The following is a 26581-nucleotide window of genomic DNA, read 5'->3' on the forward strand; positions in this document are numbered from 1 at the left end:
GTACCTGCATGCTTACCTTCATTGACTGATGTACAAGAACACCCAGATCTCTCTGTACTGCTCCTTTACCTAAATTGATTCCATTTAGGTAGTAATCTGCCTTCCTGTTCTTGCCACCAAAGTGGATAACCATTCATTTATCCACATTAAACTCCATCTGCCATGCATCTGACCACTCACCTAACTTGCCCAGGTCACCCTGTAGTCTCCTAACATCCTCATCACATTTCACCCTGCCACCCAGCTTAGTATCATCAGCATCATCCAGGGTCCTATACACTGGAGATAGATTACTACTATATAGATCTCCTAAACTGAAACGCATAGGCCTAAAAAAAAAGTGCCTATCATATAAAGTTCACCAGTGGACTTGAATGACTAGGGTTGTCATGAATATGTATGTATCATTAAAACAATTAGAGCTCAGCACTTGAAAGTCGTATGGGAATGTGCATGTCTATGGGGAGAGAGATGAATGGAGTGGTGTACCTCAGCTGCCTCTGCTATAAAATGCCCAGTTGACAAATTCAGATGAAGCTGTTAATATGGAAGCAACCTTTCATCTTGAAGCATTAGGAATGGGAGCAGATAGTTCAAAATTCTACTGCATAACTCAGATACAAAATCATTATGAGGAGGCACTGGTATTAGACTGGGGTTGACAAAGTCAGAAGTCACATGACACTAGGTTATAGTCCAACAGGTTTATTTGAAATCACAAACTTTCAGAGCGCTTCTCCTTTTCAGATTAAGTGAGAGAAGCACATAGACATAGACTTAATAGACAGATAATGGCAAGATAATTCAAGGTAATTAAGTGTGTCAAAAGATAAATACAAATGGTGTGAGTGGACTGTCGACAGAGTGAATAATAAGTCTTTGCAGGTGATCAAGGGTGATCTGATGAATGAGGGCAGCGATATAATTACAAATAATGAAAACTAATATGGTGATAGAAACAAGCCAAATAGCTAGAATAACATAATAGGTAAGAGTCTCATGATGAGGGTCTAACCAAAGTAACAAGTAATCAAAAACTGCATAAAGTTTTAATAAGTTATCAAGGTGATGGTGCCAAAGCCGAACAGTGAGGAAGATTTTACAAAAACAGAACAATATGGTGGGGTTTCACATACAGTGACATGAACCTAAGATCATTGTTGAGGCTGTCCTCATGGGTATGGAATTCGGCTATCAGTTTCCGGTTGGCAATTCTGCATTGTTGTCTATCTGTAAGGCCACTTTGGAGGTGAACCCGAAGATCAGAGGCTGCATATCCTTGACCGCTGAATTGTTCCCCAATTAAGATGGAACCCTCCTGCCTGGTGATTGTGGCGTGATGTCCATTTATCTGTTGTCGTAGCATCTGCGTGGCCTCACCGATAGATCATGCCTAGGGGCAATCTTTCTTGCAGTGTAAGAGATAGACAATGTTGGCTGAGTCACATGAGCACGTGCCATGCACATAGTGCAGGTAGCATCCATGTTGATGATCTGACATGTCTTGTGGAGATTAGCATGGCAGGATTGTGTGATGCTGTCGTCACTGTTCTCCTGAAGGCTAGGTAGTTTCTGTGAATGATGGTCTATTTGAGGTTAGGCGGCTGTTTGAAGGTGAGAAGTGGAGGCATAGTGATAGTCTTGGCGAGATTTCCGTTGTCATTGATGACATGTTGAAGGCCGTGAGAACATGGTGAGGTTTCTCCACTCTGGGGAAGTACTGGATTATGAAGGGTGTTCTATCAGTCATGTCCTGTGTCTAACTTCTGAGGAAGTCATTGCAGTTTTATGCTGTGGCACATCGGAGCTGGCAATCAATGAGTTGAGCATTGTATCCCATCCTTATGAGGATGTCCATGGCATTCCTCCGTGTTTGAGCAGATCTGTATGTATGCAGAGCTTATCTGTTGGGGATGGCTTGTTTAATATGTTTAGGGTGGAAGCTAGATAACTGAAGCATTGTGAGATCATCTGTGGGCTTGCAGTACAGCGAGAGTATCCCTTCACTTGTTATTCAGCTGTTGACCTTTACGCACACCATTTGACACTTTTGATCACTTGAAAAGGCTTGTTGTTCTACCTGTTGACACTCCACTCACACTATGTGTACTTACCTTTTGATGCTCTTAATTATCTGGAATTATCTTGCTATTATTTCTCTGCCTATAAGTTCTGTGCCTGTGTGTTTCCCTCCACTTTACCTGATGAAGGAGCAGCACTCCAAAAGCTTGTGAATTTCAAATAAACGTGTTGGACTATAATCTGGTGTTGTGTGACTTCTGATTTTGTCCAAATACAACATATCAGAGGTCAAGCCAAGTAGAGATGCCTCGATGTATAAGGCAGCAGACTTTATAACATCAAGGTTTTGTGACCATTAGGTCAAGCAAGAGCACTTATCTGTGAGCCTTCCAAAAAATACCTCCTGTTAGTATTTTCAAATTCAGCATGTATGCATCCTCCTTTTTTCCCCTTTTGCACTTTATCTGCCAGTTAGCTCCAAACAGCCAACTTTCCAAACTCTGAAACTGCAAACGATGGTTAATCAGTCTGTTTACAGCCTGCAAGATTGCCAACACTATTTCAATAAGGCTGAAAGCATAATTTGGGTCACACTCAGATGTGTAAAGCAGTCACTCTCAATCCAAATTAAATTTCTTCCCCAAACATAGTAAATTTGTGAACTTTAGTCTGATGACAATGCAAAATTATACTGCGGACATAGTGGGGTTAATTTTTCTTCTGGGTGATTCACTTAATGTTACATACCGTAATCACATTGCTTACTTGTCCCCAGGCTCTGCAATTGAGCAACACCCAGAGTACTTACATTCAAAGCCAGTGGTATTAGAAGTTTATATATAAACAGCAAGGCTCCAACCCACCAAGAAATCATTATGACTGTTATTGTGAAAGTGTTGATTAATCACAGCTTCTCCAGCAAGTACTTCTTGTCCAGCTTTATCCATAAAGGTAACAACAACAAATTCTGCAAAACGATGCAACATTCTTATTATTGGCACCTCCCTGCATTTTAATGATCTGCACAGTGAGTTTACAGAGTTATTTTTGCCTCTTTACTTAAAAATAATAGATTGGGCGTTTCAATGATTGAATATGTTACAGTATGTGGTTGGATTTTCTTCCAAATGACAGATTAGCAGCAGGATGGGACCTATAATTTCTGTGGCCTTGAAGAGTGAGTGTTCTGTCTTGATAGAGGATGTGTGAAAAGGCTGGTTCTCAAGTGTTATTTGCATTTCAGCCCGACGCTCCTGATCTCTATGGAGGGTGGCAGGCAGGTCAGAGGGCTTCCTTCTGAGCCGGGTAGGGTGTCTATTAGCAGGTCCAGGCAGTGAGTAGTTGAGCGGTTTGTGCTAAACAACTGCCTGCCCCCTTTTCTATGGTTACATCTGCACTAGGGTTTTCTTGAAGAGGGTATGTTTGGTGTCTGATCTCATGCTTGAAGCCTTCTACAACAGTGGTCACTACAGGGGCTGGTAAACATATCTCCTCAATGTTTGTGAACTTCATCTGTTAAGCTTCCTTTTACATTTTCTTCTTTTGTTGGAGACCCCCTTTTAAGAAGCTTTCAACAAACTAATGTGCCTAAATATTCTAGAAAGACACTCCCTTTCCAAGGTGTTGATCATTAATTCTTTTTATATTATTTTCTAGAGTACAAGGAGATACTGAACAGATCCAGCAGCTGACAGCTGAGGAGGTCATTTTATCCAACTGCCTGCCTCTCTTTCATAGTTAAGTTGACCCCTAAGGTGTGTATGAAGAGGGAGCAAATGGTGTCCAATGGTCAGTATGAAGCCTTCATATAATAGTATTTTTAAAATTTAAGTTTCCTTTGATTTTTTCAGTTGCAGTGCCCCTTTAAGGAGTGATTATTTATTTAAGTGATCCATTTGTCCTCTCTGTTAAAAAGATTAAAATGGAACTTTATCTCTTTATATCCAAATACTCATACTGGGTTTGGCAGTAGAGTTAGGAGCCATTTATAATATTTCACTCTGTGAACAAAACAAAGCGCTAGAAAAATTCATCAGATTTGGTGGCATATTTGAAATAGAAAAACAGAGTTAAATGCTCTTTTTGGAGATCCTTAGAGTCATAGAGTCATAGAGATGTACAGCATGGAAACAGACCCTTCGGTCCAAGCCGTCCATGCCGACCAGACATCCCAACCCAATCTAGTCCCACTTGCCAGCACCTGGCCCATATCCCTCTAAACCCTTCCTTTTCATATACCCATCCAAATGTCTCTTAAATGTTGCAATTGTATCAGCCTCCACCACATCCTCTGGCAGCTTATTCCATACACGTACCACCCTCTGCGTGAACAAGTTGCCCCTTAGGTTCCTTTTATATCTTTTTCATCTCACCCTAAACCTATGCCCTCTGGTTCTGGACTCCCCGAACCCAGGGAAAAGACTTTGTCTATTTATCCTATCCATGCCCCTCATAATTTTGTAGACCTCTATAAGGTCACCCCTCAGCCTCCGACGCTCCAGGGAAAACAGCCCCAGCCTGTTCAGCCTCTCCCTGTAGCTCAGATCCTCCAATCCTGGCAACATCCTTGTAAATCTTTTCTAAACCCTTTTCAGTTTCACAACATCTTTCCGATAGGAAGGAGAGCAGAAGTGCATGCAATATTCCAACAGTGGCCTAACCAATGTCCTGTACAGCCGCAACATGACCTCCAAACTGCTGTACTCAATACTCTGACCAATAAAGGAAAGCATACCAAACGCCTTCTTCACTATCCTATCTACCTGCGATTCCACTTTCAAGGAGCTATGAACATGCACTCCAAGGTCTCTTTGTTCAGCAACACTCCCTAGGACCTTACCATTAAGTGTATAGGTCCTGCTCAGATTTGCTTTCCCAAAATGCAGCACCTCACATTTATCTGAATTAAACTTCATCTGCCACTTCTCAGCCCATTGGCCCATCTGGTCCAGATCCTGTTGTAATCTGAGGTAACCTTCTTCACTGTCCATTACAACTCCAATTTTGGTGTCATCTGCAAACTTACTAACTGTACCTCTTATGCTCGCATCCAAATCATTTATGTAAATGACAAAAAGTAGAGGGCCCAGCACCGATCCTTGTGGCACTCCACTGGTCACAGGCCTCCAGTCTGAAAAACAACCCTCCACCACCACCCTCTGTCTTCTACCTTTGAGCCAGTTCTGTATCCAAATGACTAGTTCTCCCTGTATTCTATGAGATCTAACCTTGCTAATCAGTCCCTCATGGGGAACCTTGTCGAACGCCTTACTGAAGTCCATTTCGATCACATCTACAGCTCTTGCCTCATCAATCTTCTTTGTTACTTCTTCAAAAAACTCATTCAGGTTTGTGAAACATGATTTCCCACGCACAAAGCCATGTTGACTATCCTAAATCAGTCCTTGCCTTTCCAAATACATGTACATCCTGCCCCTCAGGATTCCCTCCAACAACTTGCCCACCACCGAGGAGAAAGTGAGGTCTGCAGATGCTGGAGATCAAAGTTGAAACTTTATTGCTGGAACAGCACAGCAGGTCAGGCAGCATCCAGGGAACAGGCGATTCGACGTTTCGGGCACAGGCCCTTCTTCAGGAATGAGCAGAGAGTGTTCAGCAGGAGAAGATAAAAGGTAGGGAGGAGGGACTTGGAGGAGGGGAGTTGGAAATGTGATAGGTGGAAAGAGGTCAAGGTGAGGGTGATAGGTCGGAGTAGGATGGAGGCGGAGAGGTCAAGAAGAAGACTGCAGGTCAGGAAGGCGGTGCCGGGCTGGAGGGATCCGGCTGAGACAAGGTGGGGGGAGGGGGGATGAAGAAACTGGTGAAGTCCAAGTTCATCCTCTGCGGTTGGAGGGTTCCCAGTCGGAAGATAAGACGCTCCTCCTCCGACCGTCGGGTTGTTGTGGTTTGGCGGTGGATGAGTCCAATGACCTGCATATCCTCGGTGGAGTGGGAGGGGGAGTTGAAATGCTGTGCCACAGGTTGGTTGGGTTGGTTCGTCCGGGTGGCCCAGAGGTGCTCTCTGAATCGCTCCGCAAGTAGGCGGCCTGTCTCCCCAATATAGAGGAGGCCACACCGGCTGCAGCGGATGCAGTAGATGATGTGGGTGGAGGTGCAGGTGAATCTGTGGCGGATATGGAAGTTTCCCTTGGGGCCTTGGAGAGAAGTGAGGGGGGAGGTGTGGGCGCAAGTGTTGCACCTCCTGCGGTTGCAAGGTAAGGTGCCGGGAGTGGTGGTTGGGTCGGTGGGGGGTGTGGATCTGACAAGGGAGTCGCGGAGGGAGTGGTCTCTACGGAAAGCTGATAGGGGAGGGGAGGGAAATATATCCTTGGTGCTGGGGTCTGTTTGGAGGTGGCGGAAGTGACGGCGGATGATGCGCTGTACATGGAGATTGGTGGGGTGGTAGGTGAGGACCAGTGGGGTTCTGTCCTGGTGGCGGTTGGAGGGGCGGGGCTCAAGGGCGGAGGAGTGGGAAGTGGAGGAGATGCGGTGGAGGGCACCGTCGACCACGTCGGGGGGGAAATTGCGGTCCTTGAAGAAGGAGGCCATCTGTGTTGTACGTATTTTGAACTGGTCCTCCTGGGAGCAGATGCGGCGGAGACGAAGGAATTGGGAGAATGGGATGGCGTTTTTACAGGGGGCAGGATGGGAGGAGGTGTAGTCCAGGTAGCTGTGGGAGTCGGTAGGTTTGTAGTAGATGTCCGTGTTGATTCGGTCGCCTGAGATAGAAACAGAAAGGTCTAGGAAGGGGAGGGAGGAGTCCGAGACTGTCCAGGTGAATTTGAGGTCGGGGTGGAAGGTGTTCGTGTAGTGGATGAACTGTTCAACCTCCTCGTGGGAGCACGAGGTAGCGCCGATACAGTCATCAATGTAGCGAAGAAAAAGATGGGGGGTGGGGCCAGTGTAGTTGCGGAAAATGGATTGTTCCACATACCCTACGAAGAGGCAGGCATAGCTGGGGCCCATGCGGGTGCCCATGGCTACTCCTTTTGTTTGGAGAAAGTGGGAAGATTGGAAAGAAAAGTTGTTCAGGGTGAGGACCAGTTCGGTCAGTCGAAGGAGGGTGTCGGTGGAAGGGTACTGGGTGGTACGGCGGGAAAGGAAGAAGCGGAGTGCTTTGAGTCCTTCGTGATGGGGAATGGAGGTGTACAGGGACTGGATGTCCATGGTGAAGATGAGGCGAGGTCAGGCTCACCAGTCTATAGTTCCCTGGCTTGTCTTTACCATCCTTCTTAAACAGTGGCACCACGTTTGCCAACCTCCATTCTTCCAGCACCTCACCTGTGACTATCTCTGATACAAATATCTCAGCAAGAGGCCCAGCAATCACTTCTCTAGCATCCCACAGAGTTCTAGGGTACACCTGATCAGGTCCTGGGGATTTATCCAGTTTTAACTGTTTCAAGACATCCAACACTCTGTAATCTGGACATTTTGCCAGATGTCACCATCTATTTCCCTACAGTCTATATCTTCCATATCCTTTTCCACAGTAAATACTGATGCAAAATATTCAATTAGTATCTCCCCCATTTTCTGTGGCTCCACACAAAGGCCGCCTTGCTGATCTTTGAGGGGCTCTATTCTCCACCTAGTTACCCTTTTGTCCTTAATATATTTGTAAAAACCCTTTGGATTATCCTTAATTCTATTTGCCAAAGCTATCTCATGCCCCCATTTTGCCCTCCTGATTTCCCTCTTAAGTATACTCCTACATTTTTTGTACTCTTCTAAGGATTCACTTGATCTATCCTTCTTAAGTTTGGTTTCCGATCTCCAACCTCAGCAATCAGCTGTCAGAAGTTTAACAACCTGAAGGTTTTTGTGGGCAAACTTTTGACAATTGCAGAATAGATCAACAAATGAGTTAATAAAGCATATGGGATCACTTGCTTTGTTAAAGAAGAAGACAAAAAAACTGTAAAATTTATAGTGATCAGCAGTTCGACACCAACTGAAGTATTGTTTTCAGTTATGGTAACATATTATAGGAATGATATGAAGGCTTTAAAGTTAGAGAAGTTTTATTTGAATGGTTCTAGTAATGAGTGATTGTGGTTATTTAGACAGGCAGGAGAAGTTGTGCCTCTTGTAAGAATAGAGAAGATGAAGTAAAGGCTTTGGATATGATTTTTAAAATCCAGTTGTGGGCTATGGACATTGTTGATAAAATGTAGAGCTGGGAAGCTCAGCAGGTTAAGCAGCATTAGAAGAGCAGGAGAGTCAACATTTTGGGCATCTTGATGAAAGATCCTGCCCAAAACATAAACTCTCCTGCTCTACTCATGCTGCTTGACCCGCTGTGCTTTTTCCAGCTTTTTATTGACTGACTTTCTAGCATCTGCAGTCCTCACTATCTCCCAGTGGCTGTGGACTTTAATGGCTAGGTTGATTATTTCCCATCACTGGAGAAAATGATGGAGAGCTGCTTTCTTCAGTTGCTGCAGTCTATTTGGAGTAGGTAACATGCTGTTGGAAGTTCCAGGATTTTGACTAAACAAAACTGAAGGAATGGCAATATATCTCCAAATTAAGATCATGCAGCTTAGAGAGAAACTTGCATGTGGTGGTGTTCTCATGTATCTGATGCTCTTGTTCCTCTAGGTGGTAGTGTTCATAGTTTTGTAAAGTGCTAGGAGTCTGCAATTTTAAGATTAATGGTGAATTGTTGCAGTGCATCTTGTAGATGTTACACATGGCTCGCACTGATTGGGGTAGAGAGACTAAGTGTTGAATGCATTGATCCCATATGCTTTATTATATCTTCATATTTATTAAGTATTAGATTGAGCAAATTAGGCCAAGATATTTTCAATAATTGAGGGAACAGATTTAAAGAGTATCAGAACCAGAAATGATGGAAGAAGGCTTTTTAATTGCAAATACATAAATGGGATTCATCCTGATATGAATTTAGATATTTAACATGAAGCTGTAACTTTTTTGGTAAACACTGATATGATCTATTCCTTCAAGAAGAGAAATTAATTTTCTTCCTCAGGCTGGAGCAGAAATCAACTTGTTGCTGAGCTATTCACTGAAATGTGGATAACTCTGCAATTATTTCTTGTGGTGGAATTAAGTGTTGGGGTGGGTGGCAGAGCATAGTTATCTGAAGCAAAGATGGACAGAGAAATTTAAATTATACCTTTTGGATCTGAAAAGCCTACAGAAATGTGGTTAAACGAACCAACATCTACTAAATGCCTGAGCTTAGCCTTTACTGATTTTCTAACTTTATGAATTGCAATTCCCTATAATCCTGTATTATAATGTAGAAGTCTTCACAAATATTAAATGCCAGGAGAATTAATTTTTTAAATAATTATTCACTTGGTGTGGTAGTTGGATTTTCATCTTGGAAGAGAGAACTCACAGACTTGGATCAATTCAGGTATTGTCATTGCACTACCTGATTGGAAGTGCCCACCAGTGCTATTTTCATATTGGATAGTCAGGAATGGCTGGAATCATGCAGTAGGCCTGGGGTGGGGATGGATGTGTGCTGATTGATACCAAGGTGGGAAGATTAAAAGGTATATCTCTCTTTGGTAAAGCAGAAGGTCCAAATCTGCAGGTGAATGTAAGGCTCCCTAACACTCATCTACACTAAACCCCTAATTACCCCATGTACCCTCACCTCTCCATGCACAAGCCCTCACCCTCACACCTCATAAACCTTCATTCTCTCCTCACTTACCAATACCCCCAATGTGCCAAGCCAGTATCCTGTAAAAACAGGATTCATGAGCACTATAATAACTTAGAAAAATCTTTTGAATTTCCAAATCTGTCAAAATGGACATACGTTTTTGAAAATCCACTTCATACTCTGAACAGCTGATTGATTATTTGAAATGAACAAACTTGATTGAATATCCATTAAAACCCTCTTAAAACTCATATGTAGTTCAAAATAACCTCATACTCCCCATTGAAATTGTGCCAGCAACCTTACCCCCCACCCCCTCCGTTTGAATCCATTAAAAGTTTTGCTGACAAGCAGCAGCTCAACAATCTGGCAAAACTTTTAAACAGCAAAAGAGATGGCAGAGGTAAAATTCAAGGGGAAACAAAAACAAACCTAATCCCAGCTGTTGGGCACATTTCATACCATCCTTACTGGATTTCACTATTGTACAATGTGGTGAAGCACTTTCTCCAGTGGAAAATATATCTTAACTGATCTGAAGACTTCCCATTTTAACAATTCTTTAAGTCCCTTGACAGCTTGCCACTTGTCAAAAATGGCAACCACATAACTATTTAGTGTTTACTTATACTTTCAAAATGATGCTATATCATTATTGTATTAAAACATTTATCACATATGATAGACCAATTGACTTTTTCATGTCAAATTGTTTACATGGTTCTTTACCTCAAAACAATTGTTTCCCATGGTGCATGTCACCTTTGTGCTGGTATGAATATTATTGCCTTTCAATACCAGCCAGACTCAATTCCAGTTGTAGAAAGTCTCAAATATCCAGTTCTGCAATGGTGTCAGAAATATCAAAGCTTCTGATCTGCTGAAAATTGCTGGTTAGGTAAAAACAATGACTGCAGATGCTGGAAACCAGAGTCTAGATAAGAGTGGTGTTGGAAAAGCACAGCAGTTGAGACAGCATCTGAGGAGCAGTAAAATCGACATTTCGGGCAAAAGCCCTTCATCAGGAAAACAGGCAGAGAGCCGGAAGGAATGGGGGAGAAAATCCCAGATTTGAGTCCTGTCCACTGTTTAAAGCTTGTTTATATACTTTGAACCTACTTTTAGGATGGAAATCCAATCCTACAACCATAGGCAAGGCTGTAATTTGGTTAATTCCTAGTAACTGTGTAAGAATGATAGAAGTTGGTACAATGAACTGACATTGTATGATTTCTCAGTAGGCATTTGACAGTAGGCATTAGTGTTAGTTCCCCCACCCTCCTCTCTGACCTATCATCTCCATCCCCACCCCCATTCACCTATTGTACTCTTTGCTACCTTCTCCCCAGACCCCCCCCAATTTATCTCTCCACCCTGGAGGCTTCCTACCTCTATTCCTGATGAAGGGCTTTTACCCGAAACGTCGATTTTCCTGCTCCTTGGATGCTGCCTGACCTACTGTGCTTTTCCAGCACCACTCTGATCTAAACCATTAGTGTGAGACCAGACATACTCACAGACCTAAATAAGCATGCATGGTTGGTTTCCTTGTCAAAAGGACATTCTTGAACCAGTGGACTTTTATAGAAATCTGACAGCTTTAAAGTCACTTTTAGTAAATTGACTAATTCCTTTTCCAACTGAATTTAAACAATAAACCTGTTTCCAATCACATGTTCTGGATTATTTGTTTTGGCCTTTAGATTGGTTGCCAGTATAGTGACAACTGTATCAAATGTTTATAAAATTACAAGATACGAAATCAAAAGAAAACTACTGCTATTTGGAAATGGTTTACAAAGTTGTAATGAAGACTGTTTTCACTATATGGTAACCATGTCAAACACAGCCCTGTTTTGCTCAACCAACTGGAGGAACCTATGGAGAAGAATTATAGTCAAGTTTACTTTCCTTGATCTGCATAATGGAGAAGGGACACAAGGATGATGGCTCTGGTAATTTTCTACATAAACAACTGACCAGGAAAAGACTAACTAATTTATGAGTCTTATGCATAATGGTTCAGACACATCTTATCATAAACAGGAGACATGTAATCTCATGGCAGTGTTAAAAAACCTGAAAAATTCTTCTCTGAAACCATCCTGCTCCATCCTCTGTGATCAGCGCCACTCCAGGAAGTTACATTGGCCAGTCTTATATGGCATGGAACCTGCCTTCTGATAGATGTGATTCTTATCCCAGTCATTAAATCAGTCCAGATCACCTTTGGGGAAATAGAACATCAGCACAAGCCAGTCATGTGTTCCATTTCTTCTCTGGTGAAAGCAAAAGCTTTAAACATTGAATCTCATTTGACTTTTGTGTAAATTATAAATATTGATCTTGGGGCTGGATTACAGCTGAGAGACAGTGACAGACTTTATTCATGCTAACTATCCACAAAATGGGTGATCTTTCAAAGAGTAAACAGTCCCTTAATCTGTCGAATCCCTTATTTTCTTTAACATGAAGAAATGCTTCAGCTGAAGGTCTTTCATTTTTAAGTTTAATGTTCAGTACCTTACTTACTGAAATGGGGGTGTGTCAAACATTACCAGAAGGTACTCACTGTAGCCAAACCAGAACTTCAGCTTGACACCTGCTTGTGTATTTTTCACAATATTTGAAACTGTTATTTTACTCTACTGCAAATGGACATGATATACTGTACAGATGTGAAAATAAAACTGATAGTCCCTGCCACATAACTCTACTTTTCACATGAAACACCGCAACCATTAAACAATATACTCAAGTGACAGTTACAAAATGACAAAACAAATTAAATTCAGCACTGGTTCTAATGCTGTTTTCTTTAAATTTAAAGTGTTGTTCTAAATATATTTAAATTACTTTTCTCTCATCAAAATGAGGCAATGAGTGCAGAGGAGTGGAAATTTGTTTCTTTTTGATTAATAGAACCCTCTAATGCATTAACCTTTGCGATTTTTGAGAAGATTTGTAGCTCAGATTGAGTTTCTGGTTGTAAGTTTGCTCACTGAGCTGGAAGGTTTGTTTTCAGACATTTTGTCACCATGCTAGGTAACATCATCAGTGAGTCTCTGGTGAAGCGCTGGTGTTCTGTCCCATTTTCTATTTATCTTGGTCTGTTGAGGTGGGCGATATCATTTCTGGTTCTTTTTCTCAGAGTTTGGTAAATGGGGTCCAAATCGATAAGTTTATTGTTGGAGTTCTGGTTTGAATGCCAGGCCTCTAGAAATTCCCGTGCATGTCTCAGTTTAGCTTGTCCTTGGATGGATATGTTGTCCCAGTCAAAATGGTGTCGTTCTTCATCTGTATGTAGGGATATTTGTGGTAATGGGTCATGTCTTTTGGTGGCTAGTTGGTGTTTGTGTATCCTGGTGGCTAGTTTTCTGCCTGTCTATCTGATGTAGTGTTGTGTTATAGTCCTTGTATGGTATTTTGTACTACGTTAAGAGACCAAGACACATTAATAGAAAGCGGACAGAACATCAGTGCTTCACTGGAGGCTCACTTATGATGTTACCTTGCATGGTGAAAAAATTTCTGAAAACAACCCTTCCAGCTCAGCGAACAAGCTTACAACCCTGAGCATTAACGATTGGCTAACACTCTCATAGAAATTCCATGGTTTCAAGGCTGCACAAAATGCCAAACTAGGGAGATGAAATTAAAATGGTCACTTTCACATCACATAAATAGTGAAAAGGGCTTCAAAGATGCCTAACCAGATTGTTACAGACTCTATCCTTAAATCCCAGTGTAGAGTTGTGCTCATCTGATATAGAAGGGGAGTGTATAGTTGCTGGGAACTAAAATTCAAAAGTGGCATACCAATTATTTTTATGAATAGTCACTGTTGTAATGTAGGGAAATTCAGCGACCAATTTTAAACACAGCAAGATCCCATAAGATAAATGATCTTACGAGATGTTAGTTAAGGAATATATCTCTTCTTACCTGAGTCATTCAGATGAGAGTAAACTAAAAGATGCGAACAAATGCAGACCTCAGTTATGGAACCAGTACAGCTATGATGTACTAAACAATTTCCTGTGTTATAATTTTTATATGATTTTATATCATAGAGCCATGCAGCATGGAAACAGACCCTCTGGTCCAACCATTATGTTCACAAATGAAATTAGTCCCACCTGCCTGCCCATATCCCTCCAAACCTTTCCTACGCAGTATCTTATCCAAATGTCTTTTAAATGTTGTAACTGTATCTGTATCCACCTTGCTCTCTGTCAGTTCATTCCACACATGATTCACTCTCAGTGGAATAGGGCTTCCCTTTATGTCCTTTTTAAATCTTTCTTCTTTCATCTTTAAAAATATGTCCCCTGATTTGAACTCCCCCACCCTAGGGAAAAAACTTTGTCATTCACCTTATCTATACCCTTCATGACTTTATAAACCTCAATAAGGTTAACCCTCAAACCTCTCATGTTCAACAGAAAAAAGTTCCAGTCTTTTGAATCTATTTGTATAACTCCAACCCTCCATTCCCAGCAACATCCTGGTAAATCTTTTCTGAACCCTCTCCAGTTTAACAATATTCTTTCTATAACAGGGCAACCAGACCTGCACACAGTACGCCAGAAGATGCCTCACCATCGTCTGCAGAACCTCAGCATGATGTCCCAACTCCTATACCCAAATATCTGTGTAATAAAGGTAAGAATGCTAAATACCTTCTTAACCATCCTGTCTACCTGTGATATAAATTTCAAAAAATCATGTACCCGAACCCTTTGGTCTCCCTATTCTACAATCCTATGTAGGGCTCTATAATTAACTGTATAAGTCCTGCCCCTATTTACTTTACCAAAATGCAATGCTTCAAATTTATTCAAATTAAACTCCATCTGACATTCCTCAGCCCATTGACCCAACTGATCAAGATCTCTTTGTAATCTTAGAAAATCTCCTTCACTGTACACTATACCATCAGTTTTGGTGTCATTTGCAAACTTACTAACCATGCCTCCTATATTCACAACCAAATCATTTATATAGAAATGATAAACAAATGTGGAATTAGTACTGATCCTTGCAGCACACTTTTGGTCCCAGGCCTCCAGTCTAAAAAACAACCCCCCATCACCATCCTCTCTTTCCTACCTTTGATTAACAGATAGCATTTGCTTTACGATTGTTCTTGATATTTCCTGACTTACATTCAGATCCAGATTCCTTAGCATTTTCGCACCCATCCCTTTTATTGGGAAAATTTTCCATGTACTTTTTAATATGAGTCTTAAAGCTCTGGCCATTCTGCGAGGAGTGACCAGTAGAGACTTCCCAGGGTGAATAGCTTTCTTCAATTGGGATGAGATCAATCTTCATGAAATTGAAAACACCAACTGCAATGACATTTAAAAAAACATGCTGGTGGAATTGTATAAGGTCTGAGCATTGGGGATAATGGCAGGATTTGTCGCCAAATTGGATGAGAAGTCCACTGTGGCCAAACTTGATGTCAGGTGAGTTTCTCATTTGGCAGCAGCAAGATACCAGTAAGGGGAATTAATGCTTGTTAAAATGTCTTGTGAGAAGCCCAAATCACCACATTAATGTTTAGCTCTCTATCTTAACAAACTCCCTGATCCCACTAGACATTGAGAAAAGCCAATGTGGAAATAAGAGCATAGCAAATTTAACTCACCATTTGTTCCAAAGGACCTCCGTGTTGAACACTGGCACCAACATCTCAGGGTATGCTCCAGGGACACAGGTCGGTGTCCAATATCCGTGGACATTGGCTTCAACATTTGCCTTTATGAAGTCTAATGAACACTAATGAACACTAGTCTTTATGAACACGAATGGCACATCTCCCATTACCTGTGGCACACTTCTGCATTTCAATGCTGTAATTCAGGCTATGATGACAACTATCATTGTTATGCTGCAGCAAGGACACGGTGCTCGGGGAGACCTACCCTGCTCAAGGATTAGACCAGGCTCCATCACCAGGCATTGTCTCACTGTCATAGTGCTCATAGGCTCAGAGTCAATCTGGATGCTTGCAGCATCCCTGCTTTGCCTTGTCTTTTTGCACTTTGACCCTTCATCAAGACATACCAGGCTCATTTAACTTATGTCTTGACTTGCTGTTTAGAACAGACACAAAGGAAGGAAGCTTGTCATGGTGGTGGCACTTAGACTGGCAGAGTGGAGTAGGTCATTGACTTTCTAACAGTGCTGTACATTCCTCCAGATGGTTGAGACTGCCTTAACATAGGTGGCAACTTCAGACCAGACTGGCATGCACTGGTCTTTTGCCTCCAACACAGGTCATGTCAGAGGAGGAAATCCCACCTCTGCACTACCATGACATCCAGGATCCTGCCTTCAAATCAGGGTGTCAACTTTTCCCTGTCTGCCATGTCCTGGACAAACGTTAGGAATCTTGCCGGGTCACTCTGGAATGGCAATGCTCATCCAAATACACAACCGGTTTTCAAAGATGGCGCGGGGTCAAGGGATGCTAGTAAATTCTGGGATATTCATTGGTGAGTTGGTCTTGGAATGGCATGTGGTTGAAATCCAGAAATCGTACGCCAGCATGCCAACATCAGACTTGATATGATAAATCATAGACTTCTTATTTATATTTTGTTTGTAATCTTATCTTGGACACCAGAAATGTTATGAACTAAATATTGTGGGGATTTAAGCCCCCAGGAAATATTCTGTGGGCAAAAGATAATGCAGCACCACCTAGTGTTATGTCATAAAAACATTAGAAGCCATTGTAATCATTTAGCTTTGGGATTCCCATTACAACACCATCTGGGAGAATGATGGTTTTATAAATGTGATAAATAACTTCTGATGTTATGATATTAGAGATCCATTTGGAAAGAATTATAACACAAGGTGATAAGAGTGTATGGGTCGAGAGTGTGGTGCTGGAAGATCATGTACCAGAATGTATGCCAAGGCTAGATTTTAACATAATATAGACATCCAACTAAGGTCAATTGATTGCTTGCTTCAGACTGTGTTAGTACTTTAGTAGTGTCTGATTGTCCTTTTATACAATAGCGTTCAGTGGACATAAACCAGAAAGTATTGGAGAACAACTGTTTTGTAGGTTTACATGGGTGGAGTTTGCACATTCTCCCCATATCTGCATGAGTTTCCTCCTGGTGCTCCAGTTTCTTCCCACAGTCCAAAGATGTGCAGGTTAGGTGGATTAGCCATGGGAAATGCAGGGTTATAGGGATAGGGTGGGTTTGGGTGGGATGCTTTAAGGAGGGTCGGTGTGGAATTGATGGGCCGAATAGCCTGCTTCCACACTGTAGTGATTCTATGACCTACATTTTCACTGTTGATTAAATCAGTTGACTAAAGATAATGCTTAAAATAACCAACAAATCACAATTTTGCTTAAATGTATAAAACTGTGATTTCTTAGAAATGTTGCAGGATTAATGCTATTTCAGTAGTACACATATTTCAAAACTACTTTACATTCTTTTAACATGATGCAGTCCTTTCAGAAAATTGCACAATTAAATGGGTCAGCAAAATCCGATAGGAAGTTCTCCTTGAATGCCATTGTCGAGTTTCAGCGAAACCTCGCTTATTTGAAAATCACTTAATAGAAATAATGGAGTCTATGGGAAAAGTAGGGTTGGGACAGACCGGCAAAAAATATCACTCATAATCACTCAAAAATCACCCAAAAGCCTAAGACAAAGTACACCACAGCCTGAATGAAGATCTAAATCATATTTATTAATGAACTAAAGTAAGTTAAACACATTACATTGAAAAAATATTGTTAATGCAGGGACAGATGGTTATCATCACCACCACCTTCAAATGCAGTTGTGGTTGCAGAAGGGGATGGCTGTGGTTGATTGTCTTCTGACTGTTTCTTGGGGGGGTGGTTTTAAAATGACACCCAGTTTTTGCTTCTTTGCTCTTTTTCTTCTGTCTTGAAGAAGCTGTTCGTAGGGTGCCAAACGATATAATATTGAATGAATTGCTACCCTTCTATGTTCTGCATTGCAATTAATATCTTCGAAGGGCAAAAGAGAAGTGGAAAGCTCTTGTGCTGCTGCATCCTGGACTTCATCTTTTCCATCCCGAACTTCCAATTCTCCCTCAGCAACAAGCTGTTGTAGATGAGCTGTAGAAAGATCTTCAGTGGGACTCAGTCAGTTCATCAATATCTTCACTTGCCACTTCTTTAAAGCTAGGAGTAGATTGTGTGATATGCAGGTACAAGAACAAATTAGATAGGCAAATAGTATGTATAAGAGCAATGCAATCCTGAAGGAATTATGCAGGGCTTATATTCTTGTCTCAGAGGGAGAGCAATGAACATTTATTAGTTTAATTTTTATGATGAAGCTGATCAATGTATAGTGCTGTACCTCTCACATGCTCTAATGGTAGCTGACATTGGCACATGCGCAGAACAAAGCATGCAGAACGAATTGCTCTATTGTGAGCAAAGAGGTAAGCATTTTCAAAAATTCCGTTCCCTAATTCTTCAGCGATCTTACAGCCAAATCATTCTGATGAAACACACTTTATACGAGAACTACCTGCAATTGTTGCCCTTCCTATGTCAAACAAAGTTATGTTTTTACTTTAAAATGTAGGAATTCCTGAAAATCCTTAGCTGGTTGCATGATGGTAACATCTTTTTGTTTTATCTTTCATGGGATGTGGACTTCACTGACTGAGTCAGCATCCATTGTCCATCCCTAGTTATCCTCGATAAAGTGGTTTTGATATGTCATTTGCTGACAGCACCACCATGGTAGGATGGATATCAAATAATGACTCAGAATATGGAAAGGAGATAGAGGGCTTAGCGTCGTGGTGCAATGATAATAATTTTTCTCTCAATGTTAGCAAAACAAAAGAACTGACCATTGACTTCAGGAAGAAAGGAGGAGGTCACGCCCCCATCTACATCAACAGAGCTGAGGTGGAGAGGGTTGAGAGCATCAAGTTCCTAGGAGTGACGATAACCGACAATCTGTTCTGGATTTCACACGTAGCAGCAACAGTGAAGAAGGCACAACAACGCCTCTTCTTCCTCAGGCTGCTTACGAAATTCAGCATGCCCATAAGGACCCTCACCAATGCTTACAGATGCACCACAGAATATATACAACCTGGGTGCACAACTGCCTGGTATGGCAACTGCTCTGCCCAGGAATGTAAGAAAATACAGAAGGTTGTGTGCACAACCTGGACCATCATGGAGGCCAACCTTCCATCTTCTTACACTTGTTGCTGCAGAAAGACTGCCAACATCATCAAAAACCATCCCACCCCGGTAATGCTCTCCTACAACCTTTTCCATTTGGCAGAGGATACACATATGCACCAACAGGTTCAAGAACAGCTTCTTCCTTGCCGTTATTAGACTGATAAATGGATGCTCTAACTTCAAAGAATATTGATCTTGTTTTGTGCCACTGCCTGTGCAGTTGTAACCTGTTATAACTTGCTCTGTCTAAGATCTGTATGTCCTTGCTTACTGCGATCTGCGTGTACAGCTCGCAAAATAAATATTTTCATTGTACAAAGAACAAAGAAAATTCAAGCACAGGAACAGGCCCTTTGACCCGCTAAGCCTGCACTGATCCAGATCCTCTAACTAAACCTGTCACCTATTTTCTAAAGATCTATATCCCTCTGCTCCTGACCCATTCATGTATCTGTCTAGATACATCTTAAATGACGCTATCGTGCCCACCTTTATGATCTCTCCAGGCAACACATTCCAGGCATCTACCACACTTTGTGTAAAAAATACTTGCCCCACATATTTCATAGAACATTACAGCACAGTAAAGGCCCTTCAGGCCTTGATGTTGCACTGACCCGTGAAACCAATCTGAAGCCCATCGAACCATAGGACATAGAACCCATCTCCCTTAAACTTTTCCTCTCTTACCTTGAATTCATGACCCCTAGTAATTGAGTCCCCCACTCTGGGCAAAAGCTTTTTGGTATCCACCCTGTCTGTACCTCTCATGATTTTATAGACCTCAGTCAGGTTCCTCCCTCAACCTCCGTCTTTCTAATGAAAATAATCCTAATCTACTCAACCTCTCTTCATAGCAAGCACCCTCCATACCAGGCAGCATCCTGGTGAACCTCCTCTGCACCCTGTCCAAAGCATCCAATCCTTTTGGCGATGTGGCGACCACAACTAAAAGCAGTATTCCAATGTGGCCAAACCAAAGTCCTATATAACTGTAACATGACCTGCCAACTCTTGTACTCAATTTTTAATGAGTACTTTATGTAGGAAAGGAAGGAAAGCATGCAGTATGTCGCCTTGACCACTCTATTGACCTGTGTTGCCACCTTCAGGGTACAATGGACCTGAACACCCAGATCTCTCTGTACATCAATTTTCCCCAGGGCTTTTCCATTTACCATATAGTTTGCTCTTGAATTGGATCTTCTAAAATGCATCACCTCACATTTGCCCAAATTAAACTCCATCTGCCATTTCTCTGCTCAACTCTCCAATATATCTATATTCTGCTACATCTTCTGACAGTCCCCTTCACTATCTGCTACCCCACCAATTTTTCTGTCACCTGCAAACTTGCTAATCAGACCACCTATAGCTTCCACTTATAGTTTGGGCAGCACAGTGGCTCAGTGGTTAGCACTGCTGCCTCACAGTGCTAGGGTCCCAGGTTTGATTCCAGCCTCGGGCGACTGTCTGCGTGGAGTTTGCATATTCTCCCCGTGTCTGCATGGGTTTCCTCTGGGTGCTCCGGTTTCCTCCCACAGTTCAAAGATGTGCAAGTCAGGTGAATTGACCATGCTAAATTGCCCATAGTGTTAGGTGCATTAGTCAGAAGGAAATGGGTCTGGGTGGGTTACTCTTCAGAGGGTCAGTGTGGACTGGTTGGGCCGACGGGCCTGTTTCCATACTGTAGGGAATCTAACTCACAATGGCACAGTGGTTAGCATTGCTGCCTCACAGCGCCAGAGACCTGGGTTCAATTCCCGCCTCAGGCAACTGTCTGTGTGGATTTTGCACACTCTCCCTGTGTCTGCGTGGATTTCCTCCCACAGTCCAAAGATGTGCAGGTTAGGTAAATTGGCCATGCTAAATTGCCCGTAGTGTTAGATGAAGGGGTAAATGTAGGGGAATTGGTCTGGGTGGGTTGCTCTTCGGAGGGTCAGTGTGGACTTGTTGGGCCGAAGGGCCTGTTTCCACACTGTAAGTAATCTAATCTAATCATTTATGTATATCACAAATAACAGTGGTCCCAACATGGATCTCTGTGGAACACCTGTGGTCACAGGTTTCCATTTTGAGAAACTCCCTTCCACTACTACTCTGCCTCCCGATGCCCAGCCAGTTCTCTATCCATCTAGCTCATACTCTGGACCCTGTGCAACTTCACTTTCTCCATCAGTCTACCTTATCAAACACTTTACTGATATCCATGTATATGACATCTACAGGCCTTCCCTCATCAATCAACTTTCTCATCCTCAAAGAAACCTATTGAGTTGGTAAGACATGACCTTCCCTGCACAAAACCATGTTGCTTATCACTGATAAGCCTATTTTCTTCTCATAGAAATAGATCCTATCCCTCAGTATCTTCTCCAGCAGCTTCCCTACTACTGACGTCAGACTAACCGGTCTATAATTACCTGGATCATCTCTGCTACTCTTCTTTAACAAGGGGATAACATTAGCATTTCTCCAGTTCTGTGGGACCTCACCCATGTTCAAGGATGCTGCAAAGATATCTGTTAAGGCCCCAGCTATTTCCTCTCTTGCTTCCCTCGGTAACTTGGGATAGATTCCATCCAGACCTGGGGACCTGTCCACCTTAATGCCTTTAGAATGCCCAGCTCTTCCTCCCTCCTTATGCCAACTTGACCTAGAGTAAACAAACATCTATCCCTAACCTCAACACCTGTCATGTCCTTCTCTCAGTGAATACCAACATAAAGTACTCATTAAGAATCTTACCCATTTTCTCCTACTATGCATAACTTCCCTCGTTTGTCCTTGAGTGGGCCAATCCATTCTCTAGTTACCCTCTTGTTCCTTATATATGAATAAAAGACTTTGGGATTTTCCTTAACCCTGTTTGCTAAAGACAGTTCATGACCCCTTTTAGCCCTCTTGATTCCGTATTTCAGATTGGTCCCACTTTCCTGATATTCTTCCAAAGTTTTGTCTGTTTTCAGTCATTGAGAGTATTTTGCTGGAAAAACACAGCAGGCTCAGGCAGCATCTGAGGAACAGGAGAATCAACGTTTCAGGCATATGCCCTTCATCAGGAATGCTGCCTGACCTACTGTGCCTTTCCTGCAACACACTCGTGACTCTGATCTCCAGCATCTGCAGTCCTCACTTTCTCCTTCGTCTGTTTTCAGTCACCTAAACCTCATGTATGCTTCCTTTTTCCTCTTAGCTAGTCTCACAATCTCACTTGTCATCCATGGTTCCCTAATCTTGCCATTTCTATCCCTCATTTTCATAGGGACATGACTGTCCTGCACTCTAATTAACCTCTTTAAAGACCTCCCACATACCAAATGTGGATTTACCTTCAAACAGCTGCTCCCAGTCCTCACTCCCCAGCTCCTGCTGAATTTTGCTATAGTTGGCCTTCCCCCAGTTTAGCACTCTTCCTTTAGGACCACTTTCATCCTTGTCCATGAGTATTCTAAAACCAACGGAATTGTGATCATTATTCCCAAAGTAATCCCGTACTGAAAATTCAACCACCTGGCCGGGCCCACTCCACAACACCAGATCCAGTATAGCCCCTTCCCAAGTTGGACTATTTACATACTGCTCTATAAAACTCTTCTGGATGTTCCTTATAAATTCTGCTCCATCTAGACCCCTAATACTAAATAAATCCAGTCAATGTTGGAAAAATTAAAATCTCCTATCACCATCACCACCACCTTGTTGCTCCTACATCTTTCCATAATCTGTTTACATATTTCTACCTCTGTCTCATGCTCGCTGTTGGGAGGCCTGTAGTACAGCCCTAACATTGTTACCGCACCCGTCCTATTTCTGAGCTCTGCCCAGTTCTGCATTTAATACTATCATTCCTCACCACCTGATTGTAAATCTGAGTCTGTTGGGCCTAAATACCTCCCTTTGTAACTGGAGCCTGGACTTCCTGACTGGAAGACCTCAGTCAGTCCAGATTGGGAACAGTATTTCTAATACCATCACACTGAGCACGGGGGCTCCCCAGGACTGTGTGCTCAGTCCACTGCTGTTCACCCTGATGATACATGCTTGTGCAGTGATGCAGAGGTCGAATCACATCATCAAGTTTGCTGAGGATACAATTGTAGAGAGTCTCATCAGCACAAATGACGAGTCAGCATACAGACAAGCGGTGCAGCAGCTAACGGGCTGGTGTAGAGTCAACAACCTGTCTCTGAACATGGACAAGATGAAAGAGATGGTTGTTGACTTCAGGTGGGCATGGAGTGAACACTCTCCATTGGACGTCAGCTCCCCCCATGGAGATTGTGAAGAGCATGAAATTTCTTGGCATACACCTGGTGGAGAATCTCACCTCTACACCAGCCTCATAACCAAGAGATCCGAGCAGCGTCTCTACTTTCTGTGCAGGCTGAGGAAAAAGTGAGGTCTGCAGATGCTGGTGATTAGAGTTGAGAGTGTGTTGCTGAAAAAAACACAGCAGGTCAGGCAACATCTGAGGAGCAGGAGAATCGATGTTTCAGGCTGGAGCCTTTCATCAGGAATGAGAGTGGGGGGGTGTGGAAATGAGGAAACTGGTGAAGTCCACATTAATGTCATGGGGTTGAAGTGTTCCGAGGCGGAAGATAAGGCATTCTTCCTCCAGGCATTGGGTGGTGAAGGAGTGGCGATGGAGGAGGCCACTCCTGCATGCTCTTGGCAGAATTGAAATGTTTGGCCACGGGGCGGTGGGGTTGATTGGTGTGGGTGTCCCGGAGATGTTCTCTAAAGCGTTCTGTGAGAAGGTGTCAAGTCTCCCCAATTTAGAAGAGATCGCATTGAGTGCAATGGATACAATACTTCCACATGTGTGGAAGTGCAGGTGAAACTTTGATGGATGTGGAAGGCTCGTTTGGGGCCTTGGATTGAATTGAGGGAGGAGGTGTTTTTCCCCTCCCCCCACCTTACCTCATTCCAACCTTCCAGCTCAGCACCATCCTCATGACCTGTCCCAGCTGTCAATCTCCCTTCACACCTATCCGCTCTATCCTACTCTCCGACCTATCACCTTTACCCCCATCTCCATCTACCTATTGCATTCTTAGCTACCTTCTCTCCAGCCCTACCCACCTCCCCTTTATCTCTCCACCCCCGAGATTCGCAGGATGAGGAAAGCCCACTTCCCATCCCCCCATCCTCACCATATTCAACAGAGGGTTCATTGAGAGTACCCTGAACTACTGCCGGGTTCGGGAATTACACTGTCTCAGATCATGAGACCCTACAACAGATACTGAGGAAAGCTGAGAAGATCATCGGGGTCTCTCTTCTCTCCATAACAGATATTTACACCACACACTGCATCTGAAAGGCTGAGAGCATTGTGGAAGACCCCACACACCCCTCACACAAACCCTTGACCCTCCTGCCATCTGGCAGAAGATATTGGAACATTTGATCTCTCACAGCCAGACTGTGCAATAATTTCATCCCCCAAGCCATCAGGCTCCTTAACACAGTATGATCTAACTCTTTTCCCATCTGAAATTCTTTGCATGATTTTGAATTGCTGCTAGAAAAATGTCTATTATTTAACATTCTTCTATTACAGTGTAACTTGCGTGTTTTGCACTTCTTATGCACTTTATGCCAAGTGTGTAGTTTGTGCTGTCCATGTCACACCCTCAGTCCTGAAAGAACACTGTTTTGTTTTTAACTGTGTCAGTTGTGTGTGGTGGAAATGACAAATAAAATACTACTCTCTCTGTCCGCTGAAGTCCTCTACAGTGCACTCCTTTAGTACAGCTGTGATATCTGCTCTGGCCAGTACTGCAACTCTTCCACCCCTTTTACCTCTCTCTCTATCCTGCCTAAAGCATAGATATCCTGGGAATCTTGCCCTTCCCGCAACCAAGTCTCAGTAATAACAATAACATCATATGCCCAGATATTAGTCCAAGCCCTAAGTTCATCTGCCTTACACTTCTCATATTAAAATAAATGCACCTCAGATCCCCTGTCCCTTTGCATTCATCATCTGCTCTCTGTTTACTTTTCCCCTCAATCATGCTAACTTCATTATCAAGTTTCTGACAGTTACTACCTCCTTGCTTTCCACTAACCTCTTCATTTGTTTCCCATTTACCTGCTGCATTAATTTAAACCCTCCCCAAACGCGTTAGCAAAAGCACCCCCTAGGACATTGGTTCTAATCTGGCCTAGGTGCATACCGTCCAATTTATAATAGTCTCACCTCCCCCAGAACTGGTCCCAATGTCCCAAAATTGTGAACACCTTCCTCCTGCACCAGTTCTCAAGCCAGAGAATATTTTAATATCACTCTCAGAATATTCGTCCTGAGTGTTCTGTCATTCCTACTCTGACTCGCACGTGGCACTGGTAGCAATCCTGAGATTACTACCTTTGAGATCCTACTTTTTAACTTGGCTCCTAACTCCATAAATTCTGCTTGTCAGACCTCATCCCATTTTTTACCTATATCATTGGCGCCTATATGCATCATGAAAACTGGCTGTTTACCTTCCACCTTCAGGATGTTCTGCAGCCGAACTGAGATATCCTTAACCCATGCATCTGGGAGGCAACCTACCATTCAGGAGTCTCGTTTTCGACCATAGAACCGCCTATCTACTCCTCTTACATTCAAATCCCCTATGACTATATCCTTTCCACTCTTTTTCCAACCCTTCTGTACAGCGGAGCCAGCCATGGTGCCATGAACCTGGCTAATGCTGCCTTTCCCTGGTGAACCATCTCCCCAACACATCCAAAATGGTATTCCTGTTTTGGAGGGAGATGACTGCAGGGGACACCTGCACTGCCTTCCTGCTCTTTCTCTGCCTTTTGGTCATCCATTCCCGTTCTCCCTCAACAATCCTAATCTGTGGTATGAACAATGTGCTAAACATGCCATCCATGACCCCTTCAATATTGCAGACACTTCCAAATGAGTCCATCTGCAGCTCCAAAGGCATCCTGTGGTCTAACAAAAGCTGCAGGTAGACACATTTCCAGCATGTGAAGGAGTCAGGGACATCAGCCGCATCCCTGAGCTCCCACATTGAGCAAGAGGAGCATAACATGGATCTGAGATCTCCTGCCATTTTTAATCTTAAGCTTAACTTAGTCCAACTACAATATCAAATAATAGATAAATGAAAAAAGAAAAAAAACTTTTTACCAATCACATGATAAAATGAAATAGAAAAATCTTAACAACATACCGCAGAGTCTTTTTTTTGGTTTGAAGAGGAGGGTGGATGGGAGACCTTGTCGCTGCCCAAATATATAGGTTCATTCACCTTCTCAGCATGCAATTCGACCGCTCCCACTCACTCTCCTTGCTCTCACCAACCCTGCTGCTGCACAAAATGGAGGCCACTGACTCTCGTGGTAAGCCCTTTTAGAGGGAAACTTTCCTTCCAGCAGCCCCTTGGTCCTCACTCTCACCGACCCCTCTGCTGCTGAAAATGGAGTTGTAGTTGGGTACAGGTGACTATAATAAGTCAAATCAAATCAAAGTCTTCTTGAACCACCACAGCCTATTTGATGTTGTTAAAACTGCTTTAGGAAGGAAGTTCCAAGATTTTGACCCAGCAACACTCAAGGAATGGTAATATATTTCCGAGTCTAGATGATGACTGGCTTGAAGGGGGATTGGCAGGTATTGGTGCCCATGTTCCCATGTTTCTGCTGCTCTT

At 42.8% G+C, this 26581-nt stretch overlaps 1 protein-coding gene and 1 long non-coding RNA gene across 6 annotated transcripts in view; both read left to right on the top strand.

Moving 5' to 3' along the window:
* Nucleotides 1-2926: 2926 nt before the first annotated feature.
* Nucleotides 2927-26581, top strand: part of LOC122556752 (uncharacterized) — a 171001-nt gene continuing 147346 nt past the window's right edge. For 4 of the 5 annotated variants that reach the window (XR_015759802.1, XR_015759803.1, XR_015759805.1 and 1 more), the window contains exons 1-3: nucleotides 2927-3049; nucleotides 3679-3810; nucleotides 14235-14338. This is a non-coding gene — a long non-coding RNA (uncharacterized LOC122556752). The remainder of the gene's footprint in view (nucleotides 3050-3678; nucleotides 3811-14234; nucleotides 14339-26581) is intronic. The other variant, XR_006313646.2, reaches the window with a different exon arrangement.
* Nucleotides 18420-19061, top strand: LOC148147557 (uncharacterized). The gene has a single exon (XM_087995547.1). The coding sequence runs from the start codon at nucleotides 18420-18422 to the stop codon at nucleotides 19059-19061; it is 642 nt and encodes a 213-aa protein (XP_087851673.1).

This window comes from Chiloscyllium plagiosum, unplaced genomic scaffold (assembly GCF_037043375.1).
Source record: "Chiloscyllium plagiosum isolate Xiang-an unplaced genomic scaffold, Cpla_swu_hap1 HiC_scaffold_16, whole genome shotgun sequence".
Taxonomy (NCBI): Eukaryota; Metazoa; Chordata; class Chondrichthyes; order Orectolobiformes; family Hemiscylliidae; genus Chiloscyllium; species Chiloscyllium plagiosum.

Coding starts and splice junctions, on each gene's coding strand:
- LOC148147557 (XM_087995547.1), top strand. CDS start 18,420: ATGTCATTTGCTGACAGCACCACCATGGTAGGATGGATATCAAATAAT.